General features: G+C 43.9%; 2 protein-coding genes across 2 annotated transcripts; one reads left to right on the top strand and one right to left on the bottom strand.

Moving 5' to 3' along the window:
* The first annotated feature begins 1,045 nt into the window (after window positions 1-1,045).
* LOC144102357 (uncharacterized) lies at window positions 1,046-25,254 on the top strand. The gene is made up of 7 exons (XM_077635648.1): window positions 1,046-1,172; window positions 8,451-8,486; window positions 9,416-9,551; window positions 11,237-11,320; window positions 15,853-16,134; window positions 21,498-21,836; window positions 25,093-25,254. Exons 1-7 carry the CDS (start codon window positions 1,117-1,119, stop codon window positions 25,252-25,254), a joined length of 1,095 nt encoding a protein of 364 aa, XP_077491774.1. The 5' UTR covers window positions 1,046-1,116.
* Window positions 14,797-15,636, bottom strand: LOC144101498 (uncharacterized; the record flags this gene model as incomplete). The annotated part of the gene is made up of 1 exon (XM_077634676.1): window positions 14,797-15,636. A coding segment is annotated over one exon (840 nt), but the record flags the coding sequence as incomplete, so codon positions are not given.
* Window positions 25,255-25,975: the final 721 nt, after the last annotated feature.

The raw sequence follows: 25,975 nt of genomic DNA, 5'->3' as shown, positions 1-25,975 counted from the left end.
GTTCTCTTCCTAAACACAGGCCTAATACGTGCGGTACTTTATTCAGACAAGTCACCAGCCGATGTGGCACTCGGTGAACACCCCCTAAAGTTGTACACAGGGTTCAAAGCTACACTCGGGAGTTGTTGCTGCTGTCCTGACCTGAAACATGCATATACCAATTTCGCGAGAGTCGTCAATAATAGGACACCGGCATGCTAGTTGGAATAATGTAACTGGGCGAGGAAGACAGGATTTTTGCGGTGTGAACAGGATTAATGCACAGTGCGTTCTTCTTTTCTTGGTGTTCTTAAGGGGGCACTAGGTATACACCTGGCATTCGCCAGAGCGTTATTTTGTACTCCTAGTATCCCCAATGGTACAGCACTCCAACTTCCGTGCTATCATCTCGGCTGATATCAAAGCTTTTAGAACAGTGTTTTACACTATGAAAGACCTCAGAATGAAACATAAATGTTAACGCACATTCTGAAGAATTCCTAAATGATTTCCTGGCGTAAATAGTTAGCTAAAGGGGAAACAATTTCAGTCAAAAACTGATTTCTATTGCCTCGGGTAAACTGTCATTTCGCCGAAAAAGCATCTCCTAATGCAACCTAAGAAGATTCAGGCCAGCATAATAAAATGAAAAATAATTTGCCTGCTCTTCGTGCTTGCTTAAAAAATATGCAAGATGTTCGGAGGAGTAAATCGTGATTCAAAAACGTTTTTATACGCTTTATAAAAGCAATGTTTGTCAATTGCGTAACAGGATCAACGAAAATGGCTGCCTTTAATTGCACTGTTACTCGTTATCGCAATTTTTCATGCATTCTCGCGCGTGCGCAGAAAAGAAGATACCACGCCGGTGAATTTCAGGTTCATTGCAGTTTTTTTTTTGTGCTTCTCGAAACTTCTTTCACGCATGATTTCTTGCACCTATAGGCACTATTGATGTTGGTTGGGGGTCCGACAAAAAGCAACCATTCCTCTGTAGCTTTCAGTAGGTGTAGAAGAAGACGAAGGGAAGAGCTTTTCCTAGGCTGCTTCTCTGAAACCACTGCTGAGCATTTTGCAACCCCTCACCTTCTATTTTAGAATTTCTACTGTCTGACGGCGTGTGAGATAAGTTCGACTATGTCTACCGTCCACAGGACATCCGGCTCTAACTCGGCGGCTGCTTCAGCGCTCAGGTAAGAACTGATATTGTCATGTCATGATCACTGTCATTGCCTTGTCATCATTCGAGGAACGCAATGAGTTTCCAAACTTACACACTCTAACGATGCGTGATGAATAGTAACCATGTTCAGAGAAATCCGCAGCTGGCGAGTTCAGTTCAGCGCACCAAGTCGGTGCTCTTCAGCTGTGAAGAAAAGACGTAATAAGAAGATTGTAGTTCCGGCACCCGGTAAAACAGCCCGCAAGAAACACTGCCTGCGGATTGACGCCACTGGCTGATTCTGGTCACATCGCGGTACACAGCCAGTGAAACGACACTGCCTTCATTTTTACAGCTTTTTTGAAGACAGAATACAGCCCTCAAAAAGCAACCGGCCGCCGACAGAAAAACCTAACCGAGAAAACCTCTGAATGGTGCCTCAAGGCCACACACTCCCAGAGGAAACAAGCTTGATTAGTCCTGTTTTCTTTTTTTTCATTTATAAGAACAAAACAAACGTTCTCATCGATTAAAAGCTGTGCATGACACATCATTACAGCGATAGGATAAGACGGCGCTCCTGGCATTCTGTTTTTCTGGAGATTCTACGGCCTGCTGACAACGTAACCACTAGCTGGTAATATTTCAACCGGTTTTCTTCTTTCTCAGCAGGTAGCTTGCGACAATTTAAACTCATCAGAAGTTTCATTTGTGCGTGCCAAGGAAATAAAACTTATGTGTCCACGCGAAGTTAGGTGTCATTTAAGAGATAGCTTGACATAAATGAAGACTTGGAAGAAATAAAACGTGTGCTATTTTCAGCTGCGTTATTTCTTGTTGCAAAAAAACTTCAATTTTAATCTTTGACCTCTTCCTGCGAATTCGAACTTAAACGACAAAATATAAACGCCCCCGATATTTCACCCACCTTATATTTTCCTCACTTATGAGAATGCAGTAAGCTCCGAATGCAGAAAGGACTTATTATCGTCATCACCATCATCATCGCCATCCTCACTACAACAAGTGCAGAGCACACGCCTCTCCCATGTCACTCCAGTTAACCCTGCCATTTGCCTTCGCGGCCACCGTATCCCCGCAAACTTGTTAATCTGATCCGCCCAACTATAGCCTTGTGCCGCCCCCCGCTACTCCTCTCTCTTCAGGGAATCTACTGCGTTACCGTTAAAGACCAGCGCTTATCTTCCCTTCCCTTTACATGCCCTGCCCAAGCCAATTTCTTCTTGATTTCGAATAGAACGTCTCTAACCCGCGTTTATTCCCTCACCCGTTTTCCCGCTTCGTGTTTTTTAGTATTACACCTATTATGTTTCTTCTTTGGCTCGTTGCGTTGTCCTTAACTTAAGCTGAGCCCCTATCGTTAGCCTCGACGTTTCTATGCCACAGGTGAGCATCAGTAAGCTAGAGCTGTTGTATACTTTCCGTGTGAGGGATATTCGTAAACTGCATGATCAGAGCGAACCTGCTTTATCCGCTCCACTCCATTGTTATTCTTCTAGTTATTTCGGTCTTATGATCCGCATCAGCGGTATGATCCGCATCCGCAGCATCTGCCCTAAGTAGATGTATTCGCTTACCACTTATACCACCTCGCTGCCAATTTTCAACTGCGGTTCCTTTGCGACCGTGTTGAACATTAGTTTGGTTTTCTGCATAATAAATTTTAGACTCACCCTTGTGCTCTGCCTATGTAACTCATTGATCATGCTTTGCAGTTCAACTCCTGAATGACTTAGCAAGGAAGTGTCATCGGTGAATAGCACATTACTAGGTCCTCCCTATTAGCTATTACCCCCAACTGTTCTAACTCCAGGCCTCAGAACACCTTCTGTAAACAGGCAGCGAATAGCAATGGCGAGATTGTTTCTCCCTACCTGACACCCTTCCTTATTAGAATTTTATTGTGGACTTTATGGGGGACTATGGTAGCTGTGTAGTCGTTATAGATATCTTCCATTGTTTTAACATAAGACTTCTACACCCTGATTCGGCAATGCCTGCATGACTGCTGAGGTTTGCATTGAGTAATATGGATTCTTGTCATCAATGTAGGCGATGTATATGGGTTCTTTACATTCTGCGTATTCCTCTTTCACATTATTGGTAATGTGAATATGGCGTATTGCCGAGTACTCTTTACAAAAGCCTGCCTGATGATGTAATTATTGCAAGCAATGCTGTAATTGCGGTTAGTTGGTTTTTGATCTTGAGGTTGGCGCCTGATGACGATGATGGGGTTGATTGAAGTCTATGGTTGTACTGATTCTGTTAGCGATTACCGTAGCATATACCTTGTATAGGACAGACATTAAGCTGATCGGTCTGTAATTTTCCAAGCCATTGCCGACTCTTTCCTTTTGATTTAAGATAATAATACGGTCCTTCCAAGCCTCAGGTACTCTCGAGGTCATAAGGCATTGCATAAATAGGTTGGCTAATTTTCTGGTGCAATCTCCTCTTCGTCATTCAACAGATCTGCTATTACCTGACCCTCCTGCCTTTTCATATAACATAATATTACTGTACTTCCAAGCCTCTGGTACTCGCGAGGTCATAAGGCATTGCGTAAACACGGTGGCTCGCTTTCTGGTGCAATCTCCTTTTCGTCATTCAACAGATCTACTGTTACCTGACCCTCATGAGCTGCTTTTCCCTTTTCTATTGCTCCTAAGGCTTTTTTTACTTCCTCTTCTGTTAGTGGCGGTATGTCCCATTGCCGTGCTCTACTGCCTCTCGTATTAACGTTCTGATTACTTTGGCTACTGTACAGGTTTGTGTAGCAATCTTCGGCTACTCTGACTATCTGATCTATAATGCTAATATCATTGCTCTCTGTCTACTGGCCCATTTATTTGGTTTTTACCTATGCCTAATTTCTTTTTACCGCTTTCAGTCTACCTTCGTTCTTTAACAGCATGCTCGATTCCTTTCATATTGAAATGCCTTATATCGGCGACATTGCGCTTATTTATTAACTTTGAACGTTCTTCCAGTTTCATTGTCTGTAAAGTACGATGTCTTTATGCTTTGGCGTTTTTGATCAAACCTTCCGTCTTCAAAGATAGCTTACCGGTGTCCTGACCAACCGTCCTACCGCCTACTTCTACTGCGCACTCCGTAATGATAGCTGTCAGATTATAGTTCTTTGTATTAACATTAAGATCGTCTTCCACAGTTAATGCTGAATGTCTGTTTTGCAGCGATATCCTGAATTCGTCTATTTTCCCTCTTATCGCCAAATCGTGAATGGAATTCTTTTTCACTTTCTGCTTCCGTTCCCTCCTCAAGTCTAAGCTAGTTCGAGACCTTTCCATTCTGTGGTCGCTACAACGAAACTTTGCGAGGACGTCCACAGCCTGAACGATGCATGGTGGCGCGCTTAGTATGGAGTCTATTTCTTTTTTAGTCTCACTATTGAGGCTCTTCCACGTCGAATTCCTGTTTTCTCGTTTGCGGGAGAAAGGTATTCATGATCCATAAATGATACATACTTGCGAACTCAACTATTATTTACGCCCTGCTATTCCTGGAGCCTATGCCATAGTCACCTACGCCTAGTCTCCGGTCTGCTTTTTGCCTATACCTTCGCATTAATGTCGCCTATAAGTACAGTGTTCTGTGATGTTACTATCGAATTGTTCATAGAAGCTTTCAACAGTCCCGTGATCATGGATGTATGCCTTTTGGCCTGTGCCATCTTCAGCTTGCATCTCCAATTAAGCCTAAATACGATAGCTGCTACCCTGTCGTTAATACTGTAGAACTTCTTAATGTTGCCAGCTGTATCCTGATTGATGAAAAATTCCATACCTAGTTCTTGTGTGTTCACTAATCCACGATAGCACAGTAAGTGCCAACCTATTAGTTTTATATACACCTCACCTGTACTCCAAACCTCACTAATACCTATGAAACGCCGTTTAATGTCCGCTCTAGTTCCTCAAAGAGCATGCAAGGATAGCCTCACTAGATAGAGTTCTAGTGTTAAACATTCCTTTGTTTAGTTCCAAATGACAGCCTGTCCGAGCCAGTCTTAGCACCCAACGCTGCGTCACAGGTCTGACCTCCGCCTTGGTCAGTTGCTCAGCAGCTGCTGAAGAGTGAGGGCCGAGGGTCTCTTGGTTTGTTCATAGAAGGTTCAATGAAGGTCATGCAGGAAAGTGTCGAAGAGCTTAATTTTGTGAACCATATTCTTGTCACATAAACTTGAATTACTTTACGGTATGGCAGTAACCTGCGGCGTATCTAAGTTGCCTTTTTAATTCATTGAATGGCTGTTTTTGCCGTTTTCTGTGGAAGAAAGATAATAAAAAGAATACCCTCCAAGGTCATTCGCTACAGACATACAAACCCAGAAACAAAGATCAAAACCAAACCTGCTTTATCACTACTCTAGCTCCAACTGTGTGTTGTTTTCTTGGGATGAAGGACTGCATGATTGTTCGTCTCGCTAAGGATGATCACGATAAACACGTAATTCGTGCTTTGTATGCATTGTTCAAATGAATGATACCTTAGCAGAGAAATAAAACCCTTTTCTTTTTCTTTGTGCCCTAGCTGACAGCGTGGCATGGTTATATTTGGCAAGAAAAAACCGCCATATGTTCTCGGCTATCAATTTCTGGTACTCTTCAGAAATTATTTATTAGTAAGTTCAGCCTCCACAAAGCCTGACAAAGAAGCAATCGTGATGACGCCTCGCAAATGCGCAGATAGTGTCCTTGAATATGTCTTTGTACTGTGTATTTGCATGAGGATGCCAGTGCCTAGAGGTGACAAAAGTCATAATTCAACTCGCATCATTTATCACTCCCTTTTACCGTATTAATTTTTCTTTCCGGCAAAATTTTACCTTGCTTCAGGTGGCCGAAATTTACGGGCTTGAGAACATTATAAGGAAGCTTTATGTATATTATAACTCAGATCTGAAATTCGCTTCTTCGAATTAACCCCTCTTTTCGAGATTAAACTTTCAAGTTAAAACCGCTGCTGTTTCTGGAACCAAAACAGTAAACATCCTCCAAGAAAACATGGAAGTAGCATTTAGTCCCAAAATACACTAACTGTATTGGGTTGTTATGCCAGCGACCGCGGGTTTCCCTTTTTATACTTCTACTTCATAGAAGTCCGAGTATTTTTGTTCTTTTACGAGATTTGATTGCAAAACATTTTTTTTTTCGTGAGAAAAGGATGGCAATGGCCAGAAGTAGGTGGCCATTATCCCACGGCTGAGAGCTATCTGTGTGGCCCACGCGATGGCCTCTACTTTGGTTTCCAGGTCTCAGTTCGCCAACATGGCTTCCATCGCTCAAGAGAGGAACTTGTAGTAGAGTCTCTAGACGCCGCTCCTCTCTACACTCTCATATGTGATCATAATTTGCTAGTTCGCCACAGAATCTGCATTATAGTTCATAGCCGCCGGGATACATGTTTGCTAGCAGGTAAGGGTTCTTGGAAGACCGTGCCTGGAGGCGTCTGCAAGTTGTCTCTTGCGCCTCATCCAACTACTTGTCTCATTGGAGCAAAGTATGCCTTTAAGTTTTAAATGGTTAGTAATTCATGGTGAGTGAACAGCGCAACAAAAGCGGGACGAAGGCAAGACAAGCGCTTGTCTTGCCTTTGTGCCGCCTTTGTTGCGCTCTTCACCTACCATGAATGCTTACCAACTCGTACAAATCTCAGCTTTGCTCAATTATTAGTAATGTCATGAAAGGATGCCAGGTCGTCATTAGAGACACCAGTTGCAACGGGCGCGCCTACTGCTGGGCTGACCGAACCTCTTGCATTACTGTGAGCTCCCCAGTTTTCTGGTTTTCCCGAGTAAGCCATGGGCAATATCAATTCAATTTTCCTTGCTAGTTGACTGGCCTGTCTGATGTTGTACACCGTTGACTGAGAGATACTACCCCTCGCAGAGTTATATGGTTAGTTTGGAATCGATGATTATTCTGTCAGCGTCTGTGTTAGTTATGAGCTGTTGCTCAAGCTCTACCCCGAGTGGTCGTGTTAGTGAAGTCTTTTATAGTTGAAGAAATACGCAGTGCATGTCAGAAGTCAATGCAAATGTGAATCCAAACCAAGCTACGAGACGTAGAGCTGAAAGAAAGGAAGAGAATGAAAAAGAAGCACAGTGACAGACTTCAGCCCAACAGAGAGAAAGAAGAACGAGAAGAGAGAATCCAAGGAGAGAAAGAAGAGCGAAAAGAAGTTGATGATTTTTTTTTCCTGGCACCAGCATGGCATTGGTTAATGACGGCCATGGCACAAGATATTTTTAGCTATTCAAATAGGGCTCAGATACGCATTTTCAAACAGTTCGCAAAGGAGACCAAAGCACCAGGCCAAGGGAATGGTACCTAAGTGTATCACTTGTGGGTACCCAGCGGCACTGAGGATCGAATACCGCATTTCCTTCATAGGAGGTAGCTGTTCAAATGGGAAGGCCACTAATTATTCATTTTCTGCAATGTGTCTTTTGTGAGTATGTACGACGGCTTTTTCGCACGGAAAGAAGGAGCAGAGCTAGCTTGGTTTATGGTTTATGAGGGTTTAATGTCTCAAAGCGACTCCGGCTATAGGGGACGCCTTGGTGGAGAGCTCCGGAAATTTTGACCACCTGTAGTTCTTTTAACGTGCCCTGACATCGCACTGTACGCGGGATTATAAAATATCGCCTGCTTTGAAATTCGATAGCCGCGGCCGAAATTCAACCCACGCCGCGAGCAGCCGAGCACCATAACCACTCAGCAATGCGGTGGCTACACCGGAGTTACTGCTTAAGTGCGACTTCAATATAAAAATACACGTTCAAATCTTAGCAAGAAGAACTTTCGAACTTCGCTTGCACTACACGGTTACTACTAAGCCTGACATCCTGAAGAGACGACATTCGACAACTAGGGCGTTTACCACTAATGTAAGAGTGAAAACGCTATAAAGCGGTTGTTGCGAGAGATAATTGTTAAAAATATTTGCAATACTCTGCGCACTCAAACCAGTAGTTTTGGAATAATGAACGTTGCAATATATACACCCAGTAGAATCCTCTCGTGTGTCGCGCGGCATTGCCTTTGTTTTAAGCCACACAAAAAAAATTGCAAAACGTGGAGGAAGGTTTGGGTAAAGGTGCCTTCAGTTAGTCATTTTTCAGCGACGTTGTTTCATTTTCTGTTCAGAAAAGGAACAGCGTTTTTTTTTCATTTCACATTTGTGCCAAAACGGCATATATAACTCTTTAGTTTCATCGTTGTTTGCATCGTCTAATATTAATCCGCATTTTCTTTCACAGCACCCATTCCACTTTGGAGCCTGAATTCTCGCTGCAGTAAGTACATGGACCCCTTAAAGTCTTTCTCAAACTCCTCTTTGAACTGCGTTGAGACTATGCAGGAGAATTGATTTTACCCTTTGACTGAAGGTCATTCAAATTGCAGTAATATGTTATCGTGTAACTGCACTCAAACGGATGGTTGAGATCACGTAAACATTGAGTATAACGTGATAATGTTATAGAAATGTTTCTGAAATAAGCCTGGGCTTGCTGTGCAAAGCTTATGGCCACAATGACGGTACGGGTTCCAATATTGGCCACCTTTGAGCAATTGACGCTGTCTGCGCAATGTAAATTGGGTTAATGCGAATAAGCCGCATCTAATAATGCGACACACATGGGCTGAGACCATGTGTTGAAGCCGCATCGGGTCATCAGTCCTTTAAAAAAATAATGTTTAAGGGGGCAGAGTTCCTGAAGGAATAGCTGCCCCTGTTCGCTTAGAGAGGGAGACACGTCCCGGATGCTCTCTTTCAAAATACACCTGCAAATACTAAATCCCCGGTGTCCGCTTGTTGTTTTTGGCGTCAGAGCTACCACCCTACACAGCGAAACCATTTTCTGCGGCTTATTTTGTCTTCAGTTTCAGTATTATGGCAAAGCCTGTTGTCAAGCTGGACGGCCGGACTTTAAGAGTAGCAGAGGGTTTTTAAAGGCTGCTAGAAACTAGTTTATTTATAGGAAAGTCACAGCTTCTGGAAAAGCGTACACTTACGCGCATGTGACGCTATGTGATTTCGAAGTAATAGTTTCTTTAAATCCTCTGTGCGCCTAATTTAAAATCGAAAATACGTCGCCAGAAAAGTGTTCTAAGCTACAAAACTCGGATGTGGTACATCGCACTTGCATGCCGTTTTTTTACGTCCGCTAAGCTTTACACATACCGAGAGCTCAATTCGGTCATTTGGCCTTCAATCGCGCAGTGCAACCGAGGAGCTCGAGACAAATCTCTACCGGGAGAAGGCCAGTACGCACTGGTCGAAGATGTGCGCCTCATGCATTGTTATTTCGGTCTTTGTTATAGCCGCAGTTGGAGTGACCAACTTCAATAATAAGCTGGTACGTGAATTGTAAATCCAATTTCCACGGTGAAAACACGTTTTTAAGACAATGCTGAACGACCAGAGTGAGTGAGATATTTAACAAAACTGCGGAATATAGCTTCTAGTACACGAAGAAATAGAAATGTCGAAAATAAATCAAAAACAGAGTATATCCAAATTCATACCAAATGCTTCCAGCTGCGTTTTCGTTAGAACTACTGGCCCGTTTTGACTGGATTGAATGCACCTGCACAATTGCTCCTTTTTCCTGGAATGTGATGACCCACCCAGATCTTGCTCTTGCTCATGAACAGCTATCTCCTTCAGACAACAACTGCGTCATCACCGGATGTAAAAATGTCTTGTTATGGGTAGTTGTCATTTTGTCCTCGTGTTATAACACGAGGACATTTTGTCCTCGTGTTATAGCGTGGTGCAAATAAAATGCGTCAACTAGGCGATCAAAAAATTTTTCGCTACAAATACATTGCTGGAATTAGCATGTGTAGCCTAGAGTTTATTATGCTCTTTCTTGCTTTTCTTTGATCAGCATGCCTCCGCAATCAACTAAAATATCACAACCTTATTACTAGGTAACAGTGATATGGTGCCTGGATCGTCCCTCGGCTTCAACCTCAGTATCCGACCTATCAAAGATGAATGACTAAAAAAACTTATCGAAGATATTGGAGTAACGTGATCTGCGTTTATTGTGGTGGGTTGTAACATGCTCAGCGGACTCTGTAAAAATTTTCACAGCTAAAAATTTGTTTCAATCCCGATGTACTAGCCGGGGGAGGGGGGGAGTGTTTATAGTTAGGTTTTATTCCTACTTTGAAACAGGCATGCGCCTAATAGACAAAGACAAAAGCATTGAGAAGAGAGAGGATAGGACACATGGGTGCCCATGTCCTGTACTCTGTCTTCTCTATTTCCTCTGTCTTCGCCTATTAAGCACGCGCTTAAATCAACGATCGTGAACTGACTATCCCCAAAAAAAATGCTTGCTTCATTGTTGCCATTCCCAACACAAATACCACTTACCTGATTGAGCCTCATTTGGGAAATTCATTTTTACCCCTGCCAGGTCGTTTTTCTGTTCAGTGTTTATTTGCCAAACGGTAAAGTGCCTCTTTCGTCTTTCGTGAAATGAATGGCAAACTTCCTTTTCCTCTTGTTACAAGCATAACATTACCTACCCAGTGCCGCCCATTTTCTGCAAGTTGTTGAACTGGTGTGCACATTCTCTTCATTAGCTTTAATAGTTTTTATCTTACTGACCTTCCTTATGCTTTCTACGCAATTCTTCACTCCTCATGGCGAGTAGATCAGTTCTCCCTGTTTCAACTTTCAGCGAACTGCAGGAAACCAACTTCTAACGAATTACCTATACCAAGTTGTCGCCGGCATCTTGGTAATGCTACTGCAAAAGAAATAATTGCCTCATTATCACGCTATCATTGCATTTATATAATGGTTTCGCCCGGAATCTTATGTCGCGTGTATGCGCTTTCTTAGAGCGAACCCCTTAAGATTGCAGGGAGTACGATAGGGCTAAAGGTATCTCCGCCAAAACATGAACTCCCATAAAGCTGAGCGCTTGTTGGGGTGGCAGAAAAATTGAACGAGGTGAGTATCTTACGTTATACCTCTTCATCGAACATTAATGTTTGCCTCCACGCATGGGATCTTGTTTTCCAGAAACGGCACTCCAATGAGTTCCATCCACTACCCCTGGAGGGGCCATTCGGCCGTCCCGAGACTATGGAGCCGCCTACACCACAGGTGAATTGCTAGGCTTCATAGGTGGAGAAGAACCTCTAAATGTTGTTTTTTGCACAATGCCAATAATTACCTCCAAGGAGCATGAAGATATTCCTCATAAGCACAGCATGACTTCCTCTGGCCGTCAGAAATAGTCGTTGAGGGCGCAGGAAAGGCCTTCTCGTAAGTGCGGTTCTGAAGTGCATCGGAAGCATAAGCCATTAACATCAACTCTGACCGCATCTTCTCCCCGCGCACTTTCTTCAGTTTCTTATATTTATCGAATGAAAATGCTTCAATTTAATTACACGCCAATCGCTCTTCGTGGTGGATAGATGGCGTTAGATTGTGTTCAGAAAATCTAGGTATATAATTAAGGTAGAAACAGAACGATACACTATTATGTGTGGAGGCTGTCAACTATCGGCTATGAATGCTTGCCAATTCATGTTTTACCGTTCATTAGTGCACTCACGCCTCACAACTGCCAATATTGTATAAGAACGAAACCAACTTGTTTTGAAGTGTGATTTTCAGTTCAGTTCAGTTCAGTTTATTTACCTTAAAGGACCCCTTGTATAGGGGGTATTACATAAGGGGTCGGATTTTAATGAAATGAGCAAACAAAACAGCGAATATTATTTAGCACTGAAGGTGATCGGTTACATGTTCTTGAAAAGTAGAGGATGAAGCGATGTTGACGATGTCACGGGGTAGGCCGTTCCAGTCCGTTGCTGCTCGAAAGAAAAATGAAGCAGAAAAGGTGGCAGTATGCGATGGCGGCCGGGCAACTTGTAGGGGATGACTGGTGCGGTGAGATATGCGTGCGGCAGTTGTGATATACGGTGACCGATTGAGGAAAGAATGAAATAATTTGTGATAAAGGGTGAGACTTGAAATGCGACGACGGAACGAAAGGGGCGGTAGTCCTAATAATGCTTTCAATGAAGAAATGCTGACGTCATATGAGTATGAAGAGTGGATGAATCGAGTGGCACGGTTTTGTACAGCTTCTAATGCATTAATTAAATAAGTTTGGTGCGGGCTCTATATGGCAGAGGCATACTCTAATTTTGGTCTGATGAGCGATTTATATGCGAGTAATTTTACGTGTTGAGGGGCAAGGCGGAGATGGCGCTTGAGAAAACCAAGTGTTTTATTCGATGCTGAAATGATGTTGCCAATATGGGTGCGCCATGATAAATCATAAAACAAGGTGACTCCTAGATACTTATAAGATGATACTGAATCAATCGAGGTGTTAGAAATGGAATATTGGAAGCGATGCGGGCTATGGCGACGAGAGAAGGATAAGAGTTTGCATTTATTAGGATTTAGGGACATGAGCCAGTTGTTACACCAATTAAGTACGCTGTTATGATCGGTTTGAAGACAAAGTTGATCACGAGAGTTATTAATAGTGCGGGAAATAACACAGTCGTCAGCAAACATTCGAATACTACAGGAAACGTGGTCAGGTAAATCGTTAATATATATTAAAAAGAGTAATGGACCGAGTACAGATCCTTGCGGAACGCGCGAAGTAACCGGGAGGCTGTTAGACAGGTAGCCGTTAGCAAACACTGATTGAGAACGATTAGTGAGAAACTGCTCAATCCACTGTAGCATGTTAGGATGTAAGTTCAGCTGTGCAAGTTTTACTAGTAAACGACGGTGGGGAATTTTATCAAAAGCTTTCGCAAAATCTAGAAATATGGCATCAGTCTGTTTGTTACGGTCAAGATTAGTGTGCAAGTCGTGAAGGAACAACGCTAATTGGGTTTCACAAGAGAGGCCCTTACGAAACCCATGTTGTGAAGAATGGAAGAAATAATTTGAGTCTAAGAAATTTATAATTTGAGAGTAGATGACACGTTCCATGATTTTGCAGGGTACGCTAGTTAGTGAAATGGGGCGATAATTCATGGGGGAGTCTCTGTTACCTGATTTGTGGACTGGAACGACCTTCCCCGTTTTCCAGTCATCTGGAATGATCCCTGAAGAGAGCGATTGCGAAAAGATCAAAGATAAGTAGGCTGCACATGATGATTTCACATTTTTAAGCAGTTTTGTATTAATCATGTCCATACCAGATGATGATGAGAGTTTCATGTTATCAATTATGGAAGCGATACCATCTGAGAAGAATGTGATAGCTGGCATGATGGCTTCTGTGCTGAGCGATGGTAACTGTGAAGGCATGTCAAATTCCCTCGTGAAAACAGATACAAAGGCGTTATTAAATATTTCTGCGCATTCATGGTCAGTAACCGCTTCGTGCAAGTCGTTAGTCAGTGTAATATCATGAGTGTGCTTAGGATTTAAAACCTGCCAGAATCGTCTAGGATTGCTGATTAGTAGCTTCGGTAAGTCAGTGTGATAAAATGAGCGCCTGGCGCTACGAACTGCAAGTAAGTATGATTTCTCAGATGCAAGGTATTTTTCCCAAGTGGCTTGATTATCAGTGTGTTTGGCTGTACGAAACAGGCGTTTCTTCTTGTTTTCTAGACGTTTTAGATGCTTAGTAAACCATGGTTTATTGCGGTTATTTTGGAAAGATACCCTGGGGATAAACATATTACAGAGCATATTTAACTTATTTTTGAATATCAACCAGTTTTCGTGAACAGAGTGAGTGTCGAATGTGGATTGGTACTCTGAAAAATACATGTTAACGTCTTCAGTTATTGCATCGTAATTCCCTTTATCGTAAAGATTTATCGTTTTTCTGGATGGGTGCTTCTGAGCTGGGGTAAATGAAAATAGAGCATGTAAGATTTTATGGTCGCTGATTTCTGGAAGATAACTAATGGATGATAGGTACTCAGGGCTATTAGTTAGTATTAGGTCAAGGGTGTTTGCGGTTGCATGCGTGGTGCGAGTAGGTTCCGAGACTAACTGTGCGAGGTTAAAATTTAAACAGACATCAAAGAAGTTCTTGGTCTCTGTATTGCATGTTAATGAGGAAGTGCCTAAACTCTGCCAATCAATGTCCGGATAATTGAAGTCCCCGAAAAGGAGAATGCGCGCATTTGGGTATTTAACAACAGGATGATTTATAGTATCATTCAGATGTCGACAGAAGTTTGGATTTGACTGCGGGGGCCTATAACAAACGCCGAGAAGTACTGTTACAGGGGGAGTGCGAATAATTAGCCATAATGATTCCATATCAGATGTGACGTGTGCAATAGAGCATGATATATCTCGGTGAATTGCAACAAGAACACCCCCCCCCCCCCCCCGTGAGTTTTTTCGATCGTTTGGTAGACGTTGAATTCTGGTAAGTCAGTTAAAACTTCAGCGTCGGACACGTTACGGTTTAACCAAGTTTCAGTTAGTATAAGTATATTGCTCCTGGATGACGAAATTACATTGGATATGAGTTCACGCTTTGGGAGGAAGCTGCGGATGTTAGTGAATATCACGAAAAACGAGAGAACATTTGAGGGTGTCGCACGCTGGCGTATTATTGGTGTAGGGTGAAGGGACGATTGCTACGCGAGTTGCTTGACGGTGGTAGATGAAGTGTCAAAAATATAGCGGTTCAAGCCGATGTGAAGTGTTTTAAATCGCAAGGAAAATTTGGCAGACCTGGCTTTAGCAAATGCAACGAGTTGTTTTCGCGCGTGACGAACGGCATGCGAGAAGTCCTCTCCAACACTATAAACCGTGTCTTTCAAATTTCGCCCATTTGATAGGAGGGATTTTTTAGTTTTGCTACTTGTGAATTTCACGATTATGGGACAATTTTTATCTTGTGAGTGACGACCGAGGCGATGAGCTCTTTCTATTTCGTGAGGTTCCACAGTTATTTGAAGGTTATTACGGCAAACATCAATGATTAGTTTTTCAGATTCTGCCCACGTTTCGCTATCAGTAGTGTCAGGGATACCATAGAAGATGAGATTGTTACGGCGTGACCTGTTTTCAGCGTCCTCTATGCGGGTTTCTAGTTCCTGGATTATACGCGCCAGGTTGCTTGTGTCAGCCTGTATCTTTTCAATGTCGTTTCGAAGGGGAAGTAGTGCTTGGTAGTGTGTTTCCAGGTCGGCCATACGATTGCTTAAATCAGTTATGGTTTTATCCGTAGTAGTGAGCTGTGATTTCAGACCTTGTACTTCGGCTATTAGTTGGGTTTGGCCTGCGGTTAGTTTCCGGAGTTCCGCGAGTGCTGCACTGCTGTCGTTAGGACCAGGGTTAGTTTCGATATCTCCTGATAACAATAGCAAAGAATGAACAACAGTGACACACTCGGCGGCAATGGCAACACAGCACTGTGTGCTCGGGAACTGCACCAGAATATAATTGCTTGATCTTTTGGCAAATAAGGAATATGATTTGATTTACTAACCTGCATCGCAAAGATCAGCGGATTAGATGGCTGCGCTGAGGTGCAGTCACCTCAGTCACCTACGCAGTCACCTACGAATCGCATGCTGTATATCATCATATGGAGTTGACTTCAGCGTTCCTCGTAGCAGCTTCTGCAGCTTTAGCATGCAGAAAGCATTTAGTGCCTCATTTTGTTCTCTATCTGAACCACGTCGCAGACACCGGAGCAGAACACGACGAAATCACAGTCCACTGTAAGGTCGCCGACCACCGTTGCTGAAGCGACCGAAGCCTTCACGGAACCACCAGAGAACTACGACGCTCCGTGGGTCGCCGACGAGCCGGGCAGTGCCGCCGAGTGCAATAGCTCGCAATGCCATCGTCTCAGGGATTGGTTCGAGAACACGGTGGCCGCTCAGGCGGACCCCTGCAGGGAGAGGAACATTTTCGTCTGCGATGGCTCCATCCCTTTCGCCGCTTCGGAAGCGGCTTCACCGAAGGTCTGTCATGCTTGTTTTTCGCGAAAGGCTTGAAGGAATCGAGCGCATAAATGTCCACTTTACAATTATGAACTGCGCTCAGCAAGTTAAATGCTGTTGCAGCAGCACAGGGGAAGAACATTCATTAAGTGAGCAACCAGAACGCATTCAGGGACGAACTATTTTTGACAAACGGGTTGGCATGGGAGGGAGAGGTTTCTAATTTTTGGAGTTTTTCTAGGGAAAGCGAAGTCTACAGGAACACATCGCAGTCTTCTAGGCAAATTATTACGCAATGTTAATGGATAACATATCTACTCATATAAACAAAATTAAAGTTATTTTGAAACATTCGTGTTATATGTATCTTTATATATAATCACTCTGCAGAATATAGACCTTTTAAAAACGGTCTAAGTTGGAAGCCTGGCTAATAAAAACACTCTCTGGCCGGAGTGGAACCGTACCTAAACGTAAAATCAGCAGGTGCTCAAAGCTGAAAAGGCTTCTGGTGTTCATTCTTTAGCGGTTCGCTAATGACATTCCCCCAATAAGTAATTCAAGCGACGAAATTCAATTGACTTTGGCAAAGCATATCAGTAGGAGAAAAATTAATCTGCAGGAAACTAAGCTATTCATCAAGAATCTTGGCAGGAAACAGGACTTCTCGTTTGGTATTAGGCGCTGGAACTGGCAAGAGAATATATCTGCTTAGGACGGGCATGAATCCGTGATCCGGACCAGGAGAGTGAAATCGCTGGTCGAAAAAGAATGAGGTGAAGAGCAATTGGTAATTACTCTGAAGTTATTAAATTAAACCAGCCATAAAGACCCACATTGGAAAACTGAGAGAAGAATGCACCAACCAGCCCATAGAATAAACTTTGCACATCTCCAAACAAAAACTTTAACCTGAAAGCTAACGTTTCGAAGCCGGCTCGGCTCCTTCATAAGGGGTGACTCAAGGCTCTAGTTTGCGGCAGTGGTTTCGCTACGGGCGAAATTATCTCCCGAATTCTGAGAAAAGGGGGCCTCCAGGTTGCGCACAAGGGCACAAACACTGTTCCTCTTGCCTACCTGTTCCCAAAGACCGGCCACGGAGCGAAAGAGCCCAAGGCATTATCTACAAATTTCCTTGCACCGACTGCGATGCAAGCTACATTGGCGAAACCAAAAATCTCAAGGAATTCGGCCACCTAAAAATACATCCGCCACTTCGCAAGAGAAAGTAATCCTGTAGCCGCACATTCTGAAGACTCAGACCACAGAATCAACTTCGACGAAACTAGCAGCCTCGGAACCGAGACAAATTACCACAAAAACGTCCTACTGGAATCCTGGCACACCCAAACTGCACCGAACATCAACCACACAAAAGTAAACCTGCCCTCAGTATATGGCCAGGGACTTCGCTCTGCAACTTAAATAACTAAAGTCGCCATTGATCACCTCCCCTACAGTGCGACAACGTGACTCACAGCCTTACCTCCATCACCCCCTCTCTCCCTCGCATTTCGCATCACAGCTTTCATTCTTTTGACCTTCTCCTCCCCTCCGTGCTTACTTATTGACGCTAGCTGCTGCCCCCAGTCACCCCTGATGAAGGAGCCAAACCGACTTCGAGACGTTTGGTTTAAAATTAGAGTTTTGCTTGGAGATGCGCAGAGTTTATTATAAGACTTCAAACCCGCCCATACAGGCAAATCTGTCAGAATGTTTTTGTTTTGCACCAAACAACCCAACAACGTGTTTTATTCTGAGCTCACGAATGTAATTTAACAATATCCGTGAAGAGAAAGATATATAGTAGCTTTATTTTTTGGTGGTACTAATCTATGGAGGCAGAGACATGGCGGATAACGAGAAGGGTTCATGATAAATTGAAAAAAAAAACGGAGCGAGCCATGCAAAGTAATGTGACAGGTCCAACGTTTGGAGACAGGAATAGAGTAGACTGGGTCTGAAGAGGATTGTCACCTAATCTTATCCTAGTCCAAAATCGAGAAGAGGAAATGAGTGCGGGCAGCCCAATGCGAAGGCAAGATAACCTATGGTCTCTTAATGTAACGGAACAGATTTCAAGGGAGGGCAGGCGGAGCCAGGGCTGAGCCAAAGTCAGGAGGTCGACAAAGTTAGACTGCGGGGACCACCCGTCAACAGCTGGCACTTGAGACCTAAATGGGACAGGGCTTTCTTCTGCTAAAAGCATAGTCAGCTTCGAGACAAAGGCAGATGCATCAGCCTCATTAAATGCACAGCAGTATGATCGGCCGAAAGACACAAAAAGGGTATTCACCACATTTAGACACGTATTTTTCCCTTCCAGAAGGCCGCCACAAAAACACTTCACCGCAGCGATGCTGTAAGGCGGTGCCGCTGAGCCAGCTGTTAGCGAAGATGCTGCTAGCACGTTTTCAATGGCATTGTGTCAAACCTGTTCATCTCGAAATTAGCTTGATATTCTTTGATGTTCTCATAAAAAAAACACTAATCGGCACCTGGAACGCGTCGCCGAGGCTCTAGCCCGTTTGTTGGATGCGCTGCATCACTTCGCGTACCGAAAGGAAACGAATGCGTTCTTTATGGCAAGCGTGACACTTTTGAGTAGACGTTGAGATCTGAGTTCAGACATTTAGTCGGATGCTCAGCGTGAGACTCTAAAACGAGAGTGAGTCATTGACTACGCCTGTGTTCTGAGGAGCGATGAGAGCCACTTACATCACAATATGCCAGGGAACTAAAAGAGCGCAAGCAGCCAATACAAACACCAATGATATCAGAAATGCTGATAATAACAATAATTTTATAATGAAGAGCGGATCATAACGAGCAGCTCTTTCCATTCCCTTGTCTGCTGACCAATAATAAAACACAGACGAGAGCTTGCTGCCAAATATTTTATTTCGAACAAAACGTTTCAATACGCAACAAAACTGAGTGGGAAATTAGGGTATGTTTGCGCGATCATCGAAAGCAGTCTAGTTTTCACAAAGAATAAAAATCTTACTGAAGAGGGGAGAAATGTAATTAAAGGTTGCTCTGCAGAGGGCGGTAACTGATATATAGCAAGGAAAAGAAGATAAAAATGTCATAAAATTTTGAGAGTCGGTACAAATAAACACTGGAAAACGACGCACAAGTAGTTTTACTTGTACATAGCTCGGCATATCCTGCCATGCGATAAAACCAGACCGTTCGCCAACAGCCGTGTATATCCGGCGCTGTTATAGCTGGCACAGTTTTATGACTGATTGTGTTACCGCCAAATGGTTTGCCCGCACACAGCTGCATGCTGACACTGCGGGATACGGGGTCAATTTTTCCTCTTTTTGTCTTGCCATTCGCCACGAGGTGAAACAAATAAGAGCTCACCTAGCCGCGTACAAAGCGCGTTATCTGATGCCGAGTGGTATTTTCTGAGTTACTTCATACTATGGAGGTTTAGGATGCAATTTTATTAAGTGCTTACGGATGGTTCGTGGACCTTTCTGAGCGAGACTTCATGTGGAAATTTTATGAGCACCTACTTTTCGTTCCCTTGATTTGAATACTCACAAAGTGATAAATCGATAAATTCCATGACATCAAGCAGAGGTTGGCCAGAAATGATATCTACCCATGCACAAGGCTCATGACAAACAATTAAACTGCTTTTAGCTACCATGAAGTGCAGAGCTGATATCCAAGTCACGAACGAGAAAGAGAAGAACGGAAAGATATGCTTCATGGCGATTCTAATCATAGTCCAATGGCACGTTTAGAGCTGAAATTATAATTTGGACCGAGTCCAAACTCTTAAAGAAAACTGCACCGAGAATGCGGGAACAATGAAGAGTCTTCGAACGCATTCAAGCCGCGCTCGTTTCTTCATTCAGGAAAAACTTTGTTTCATGTATTTGTCTTCAATGCCTCAAGAAGCCTCGATCAAAAACCTCGCCGATGCGCCCCGTCTCGACCCTTGCTTACCACACGTACCACAACCCTGCGAGCGGCTGCAGCCGCGCTAGATTTATTCGCAAGCAAGCAGGGATCTCAATCTCTGAAGCCATATCATACAAGGAATTTGCGACGAGCACTTCTATTTCCAGTGGCTGCCCCAACGTGATGTGTAGCTTTGAATATTCAAAAATAGCGTGTTGACATCATCCGTGACATAAGTAAGAAAGATACAGAATCGCTGAAGAACAAAATATAATAGGCCGCAAGGCTAAGCAGCACTGCCTTGGCGCTGCCTTTGATTCCTGGCAATGCAGATGCACAAGTATATCGTACTGTTTACAAAAACTTTGCATGTTATTTGATCAAACTGGCTTGAAGATTGGGGTTAAGGTAAGCTGCCTATCGTTTCGCAATTTTAAAACTTCAAAATTTCAACATCTTGAGTCTTACGCCCCGAAGCGGCACGTAGGCCCTGAAGAACGCAACAGTGGAGGGCGTCGGTGCATTTTAGAGCGCCTGTGAGTTTTTCAACATATGCTGACGTCGCACAGCAGACAAGTGGTATTTGCGTTTCGCCTCCACCTTAAGACGGCTGCCGCGACCAGGCAGCGATCCGGCAACAATTATAACAGTAGCCGAACGCCTTGTCCAATGAGACATCGCGGCGAGTGCCAGTTGGTTTGGTCGCTTCGGCACCAATAAAGTGCTCGATAAGATCGATACTAAAAGCTTCGCACCATTAGCAGTGCGAGGCAAATGCTTCGCGCAAAACAAATTCAGCTGAGGATCTTGTAAAGGATCATATGCCTAATCGACCTACCCAATTTACTTCTGCTTAAAGGCGAGAAAATTAACTAAAACAACAAACCAGAGCAACAAGAGAATGAAACATGCAAAACCAAAACAAGTGGCGAATGAACGGGGTTTTTGGATATTCTTGCTTACGCAGCCTTCATTTCTGACATGGTTACTCGCGAAACTATTCTCTAGCTTCCTGTATTTCTCCCTGAATTTTGCTGAATTTTGAAATGCGGGTTCCGAGGACGTAAAAAGTTCCAGTCCTGTTAAGATTGAATGTCGCGACCTAAATCCACAGGGGACCGAAAGCGCATACTTGATCATGGAAACAAGACCACTTATCACGAACAGCGTCACTCTAAAAGGTACTCAACACGCTTGAATAAATTTCAACATCGTGCTATAGATTGGCTCTCACCTGCAAATGGGCACTGCTGTGATGGGCATTAATTAAAGCGTCATTGCAGTTGGCAAATAATGGCATCCGTTGATGTTATCGCGTAGAACTTGATTATTTCATTTCTCCTGCATGACAACTGGCCTAGCACAGCACTGTGCCACGCAGTTACATCTACTTATGCGTTCCATTTTGATGACTACAGCTCTGCAGCCGAGCAGTGAAAATCTGAGAAACGTATTCATTCCAGGTTGGTAGCAGAAAACAAAGGCCGCCTAGTTCTTACCCTGCTCCTGCGGTTGACAATGCGGCGGCCATCAAAGCGGGTAACCCCCTTCCGGCAAAACATCTCGCCGAACTTGCCGATTCCTGCACGCATTACGCAGCGAATCCGCGAGAGGGCGTGGACGATGTCCTCGCCTTCCTGTCTCACATGAATCTAGACTTGCGAAGGATGAAGAAGGACACGACGAAGCATCCAGTTGCGCAAATGATGGAGCTGTCGCTGGAATATGGTATCGACGCACTGGTGGCCTTCTCTCGGGAGTACGATGTCACTGGGAATGTCTCAACGTGCTTCAGTCTCCAGGTGAGATCCAAACTTATAAATTCGTGCCAATAGAGGGATACTTAAAAAATTAAGCAGGGCACTTAAGTGTAATTGCCTGTTTTCAATTCGAAAGCGATCTCATCGCGAGCGCTCTTGCGGCGTTAATTAAATAATATTTTTCTTCTATTTACACATCAAATCCTTAGCATAAAGTATAAGGAAACGCATGCATTAAGCTCTTCATTATTCGTCAAAAATCAGTGCGGTTTCGTGGTCTGTAGGTTCCTTTCTTGCCTCACAGTCTGACGGCCCTTGGTTCCATTCCCCAGAACTTCGAGATAAATTTTCTCTCTTTTTTCTGTAGACGTCATTGCCTTATGGTCTACTTCGAATCTCTATGGAGGCGATGGTGACGTCACTCTAAGTTTTTAGATCACTTCTGCTGGTCAACGCCGGCGGGTGCTGTTGCCTATTAGCCGTATAATGCTTACGCATTAAAATCAGAGTGCTCCATCTTTATCCACATTAGCGCTTGTATGTGTGTAAGACGTTCGTCTGCCTTACGACATCACTGAAAGTAGAGGCGCCGGCCTTAGGGCAGCAGAGGCAGCCATGTTTTCATTGCTCTGTTCTCTGGCTGTACCGCGAGGAGTTTCGTTTCGTATTGTGGTGATGAAAAAGCCAATTGTTGCATTTGATTTTATAGCGGTGGTAAGCTCCCGTTCCTGGCTTTAGCGACGATGGCGTCGTCGTCTCATGTGTGAGGGACATAAGAAAAGGTGTGAAGATGACGACGCACCTGCAGAGAGTGGACGCACTAGGAAGGAGAAAAGATAGAGGGGAGACAGTCAGAATATACGAAGAGAGGTTAGTAGAGCGCGAGGAGCGAGTTCCAGCGCAAACCTCGCTTGTAGGCCACGGGGCTACGCGACGCTTCTGATTATGTGAACTCCGTTTGCCATTGTTTACAGCTGAAATAAATTAAGCGGACGTTATTACAGTAGCTGAAAGGAAGTTCGTGGGAAGGAACGGAAACAGACAGGATGATGTAGCCCATGTATGCCGCTTCTGTGCGGGTCAGATGAATAGATGATAGAGCATAACTGTTTAGACATTTCTTGGTGACGATAAAAAAATTATCATGGCTCATCACACCCGGTATGATCAAATACATTTTGCACTAACGACGTACCCCGCGTAAATTACTCCAATGCGACGTTCAAGCTTTGTCTCTTTGGAGTCTGGCTGATTTATTAATTTCCTAAGGGTGTTTTCAACGCTTCAAAAAACTACCTGGATAAGTTTTGCGTTTCAAGGTGGTGTAAGGGGCAGACGGAGAGTCTGCCTTAGTCAGCTTCACTTCATTAAAAAAGTGATCATTTAAAGTTCAGAGTCAGATTCATTAAAAAAGTGACTTATTGTAAAGAACGTAATGGCATCAATCATAACAATTATACACAAGTCTATATGCACCTAATCCTATAGCAGTGCTAGTGATTTGGGATTGTTTGCAAGCAATACAGTCTCTGACCACATTTTACAGCTCTCTAAATTCGGAAAATGACACTGCAGCCTCACCCGTGGAAATATAATCACAGGAAATGACTCGGCGCGAAGCAAGGGAAGCTTTAGCGAATGTGACAGCTTTCTAGGGGGACTAGTTGCGCAGTTTAGTCGTGCATTGTAACTGTCTTGAATTCTGACAAGGACTTGTGGAACTCCTTGGACACTTCAGCAGCCGCAAGTTCGTTTAGGCAAGATATTTATTTTTCGACAGAGTAATTGTAGGCTGCAGTGCGTTCGGAAGTAGTTTAATATTGTTAAGAGCAGCTAAACGAAATTATAAAAAAGCATATCATCAATTGTTCAACCTAGGAGAGTGTGAGGCCGAAAACCGGAGCTTCGCAAACACAAAAAAATATTTGGTTATCACAAAATAAAAGGCGTCGTAACACTTACTTCTCGATGGACACCTCAACCGCGCCGTGAGTGAAGGGAGGAAGGAGGGAGTTAAAGATGTAGGAAAGAAACAGGTGCCGTAGTGGAGGGCTCCGAAATAATTTCGACCACCTGGGGATCCTGAATGTGCACTGACATCGCACTGTGTATGGGCGCCTTTCGCGTTTCGCCTCCATCAAAACGCGGCCTCCACGGTCGGGTTCAAACCCGGATACTCTATCCTAGTAGCCTTGCGCTCTAGCCTACTGGCACAAATTGCTGCTGAAACATTGTATCAATAATAGCTTCTTAACTTGCATTAGCGTCGTTAGTCTCCTTCATTGGCAATCTAAGACAACTAATGCGCAAAAACACTGCTGCAATATTTTCTGCAATGTTGTGTTCACATTTTACGCATGCACAAAAGTGCTGCAATATTTGTCGCAGTGTTCTGCAACCTAAATATTACTTAAATGGAACATTCTTGAAAAGTTAAGCAACCCTGTAGAAGCATGCAGGCCTGCCAGCTAGAAAGCGTCACAACATATCACCCTGATTTGCAAGCACCAACAACGAAAGCAAGTGGCACTTGAGTTCTGCAATACAGTACAACATGCATCTCATAAACTAATTCCCGAGCAGATAGCGTGCAGTCAAAGTTATGTACCTCTCTCACTGAGGTGTGCCATGGGTGATACTGGCGAAGAGGTAATACGCAAAACTTTGCTACAAAATAATGGGCCAGTGCCTACAGTTTATGGCAGGCGAATAGAAGAGCTTTAGTTGCAGAGTACTGGTAATTGAAGAAAATGTTTACTCTAACAACAGCCGGCAAAGCTTAAGAACCCTGTGCTTGAAATATCTTTGTAATGTTGTTTTACAGTTATGGTTAAAAAGTTATAAAAATGTTCACAAGGTAACAATTGCAAAAAAAAAGCAACAGACGACCGTAGCTAGTCCTTGGCGGCGAAAAGAGCTGAATATCGGGCTAGAGGAGTGTGGCTCATAGTTGGTGATATTGGTACAATCTGATCTAACTAGTACTGCTCAGGATTGGCGAATATAGGCTGAAATGCTGGGAGGATTGCAACACAGGAAAGCACTCATAGAAAAAAATCGGCTTACAAAAATGTTAACGTGGACGGCAATTCTATAACGAAAAGACATGGTTTTGCATTAGTAACATGCATTTAGCATTACCAAAAGAAGTATTAGTCAAATATTCTCTGAATTCCTGTATTCCACATTCTGGCAGCGCGCTTTTATTATGGTTTGATGCGGCTTATATACTGCTTATCGGCAAAGCTGCTAACCTAAGCTCTCGCCTAATACCTACATTTCGTTGCTACCCCCATAGATACGCTTGAATCAAGAAGTGGAACAGTTCTTCTCGGTCCTCCAAAGCTTGGAAGAGGACGCGACGGAGGAGTTTTATTCCCTTGTCCTCAAACGTTACGCTCTAGTCAACGACACTGGCTTGGCGGAGGAGCTTCTGGAGGAAGATGAAGACAGTGAGTAGAAGCTTGCCTAAACAGTTTTATTCAGAGGATACTGCTTTCTTAAAGTAATTCCGCTCAATTGAGCCAATCATTGCCTGAGCGGGTGCATTAGGAGTCATAATGCCCATAGTCGCATACAACTTAAGAACGAAAAGCCGTTTCCTTCTCAAAGGACCCCCTTCTAGCTAATGGCGCCGTCCGATTCTTATGAGCCTGCTAGCGTCACAATGCAGTGAGCGGCGTGACATTGCAGAGTGGGGACTATCCCCAACCATAGAGGGAGGGGATCATCCTCTTTCATCGGCCGCTCCCTGCATTTCCACACAAGCAGGGTCATAAGAATCGGACGACGCCATTGGCTGGAAGGGGCTGCTTTGAACGGGAAAAGCCTATTCGTTCTTAATTTGTACCTGACTATAGCGGTCTTCCCTTGAGTTATACTAACAGCAGCTCTAGGTAGTCCTAGTGAGCGGTAAATAGGAAATGTCATCGCTTGCTGCAGGACTGCAGCAGGCAAAGCTTCGCGCTAGGTGCGCTGGCTCTTCCACTATATTGATTTGTAAGGGTTCTTACAAGGCCGTTGAACGTTCTGTCAGGAATGGGCAGCGGTCTGTGAGCACCCGTTAGCGCCCACCACGCGCGGTCGTTCTTACGGGTGACGCCGCGGCTGTGCGATTAAGGGCACTACAGAGGAGATGACCCTTTGCCCGGTGCCCGGCTTTTATTAGGCTTTGACAAAAA

This window comes from Amblyomma americanum, chromosome 8 (genome assembly GCF_052857255.1).
Source record: "Amblyomma americanum isolate KBUSLIRL-KWMA chromosome 8, ASM5285725v1, whole genome shotgun sequence".
Classification (NCBI taxonomy): domain Eukaryota; kingdom Metazoa; phylum Arthropoda; class Arachnida; order Ixodida; family Ixodidae; genus Amblyomma; species Amblyomma americanum.
The sequence above is the reverse complement of the archived record's forward strand: the minus strand, read 5'-3'. Positions and strand labels throughout refer to the sequence as shown.

What these genes read in the sequence shown, in the direction of transcription:
- LOC144102357 (XM_077635648.1), top strand. Translation starts at nt 1,117, where the DNA reads ATGTCTACCGTCCACAGGACATCCGGCTCTAACTCGGCGGCTGCTTCA. An exon ending in GAGCCTGAATTCTCGCTGCA is followed by an intron (nt 8,487 to 9,415) that starts GTAAGTACATGG and finishes TCAATCGCGCAG; the next exon opens with TGCAACCGAGGAGCTCGAGA. An exon ending in CAACGTGCTTCAGTCTCCAG is followed by an intron (nt 21,837 to 25,092) that starts GTGAGATCCAAA and finishes CTACCCCCATAG; the next exon opens with ATACGCTTGAATCAAGAAGT.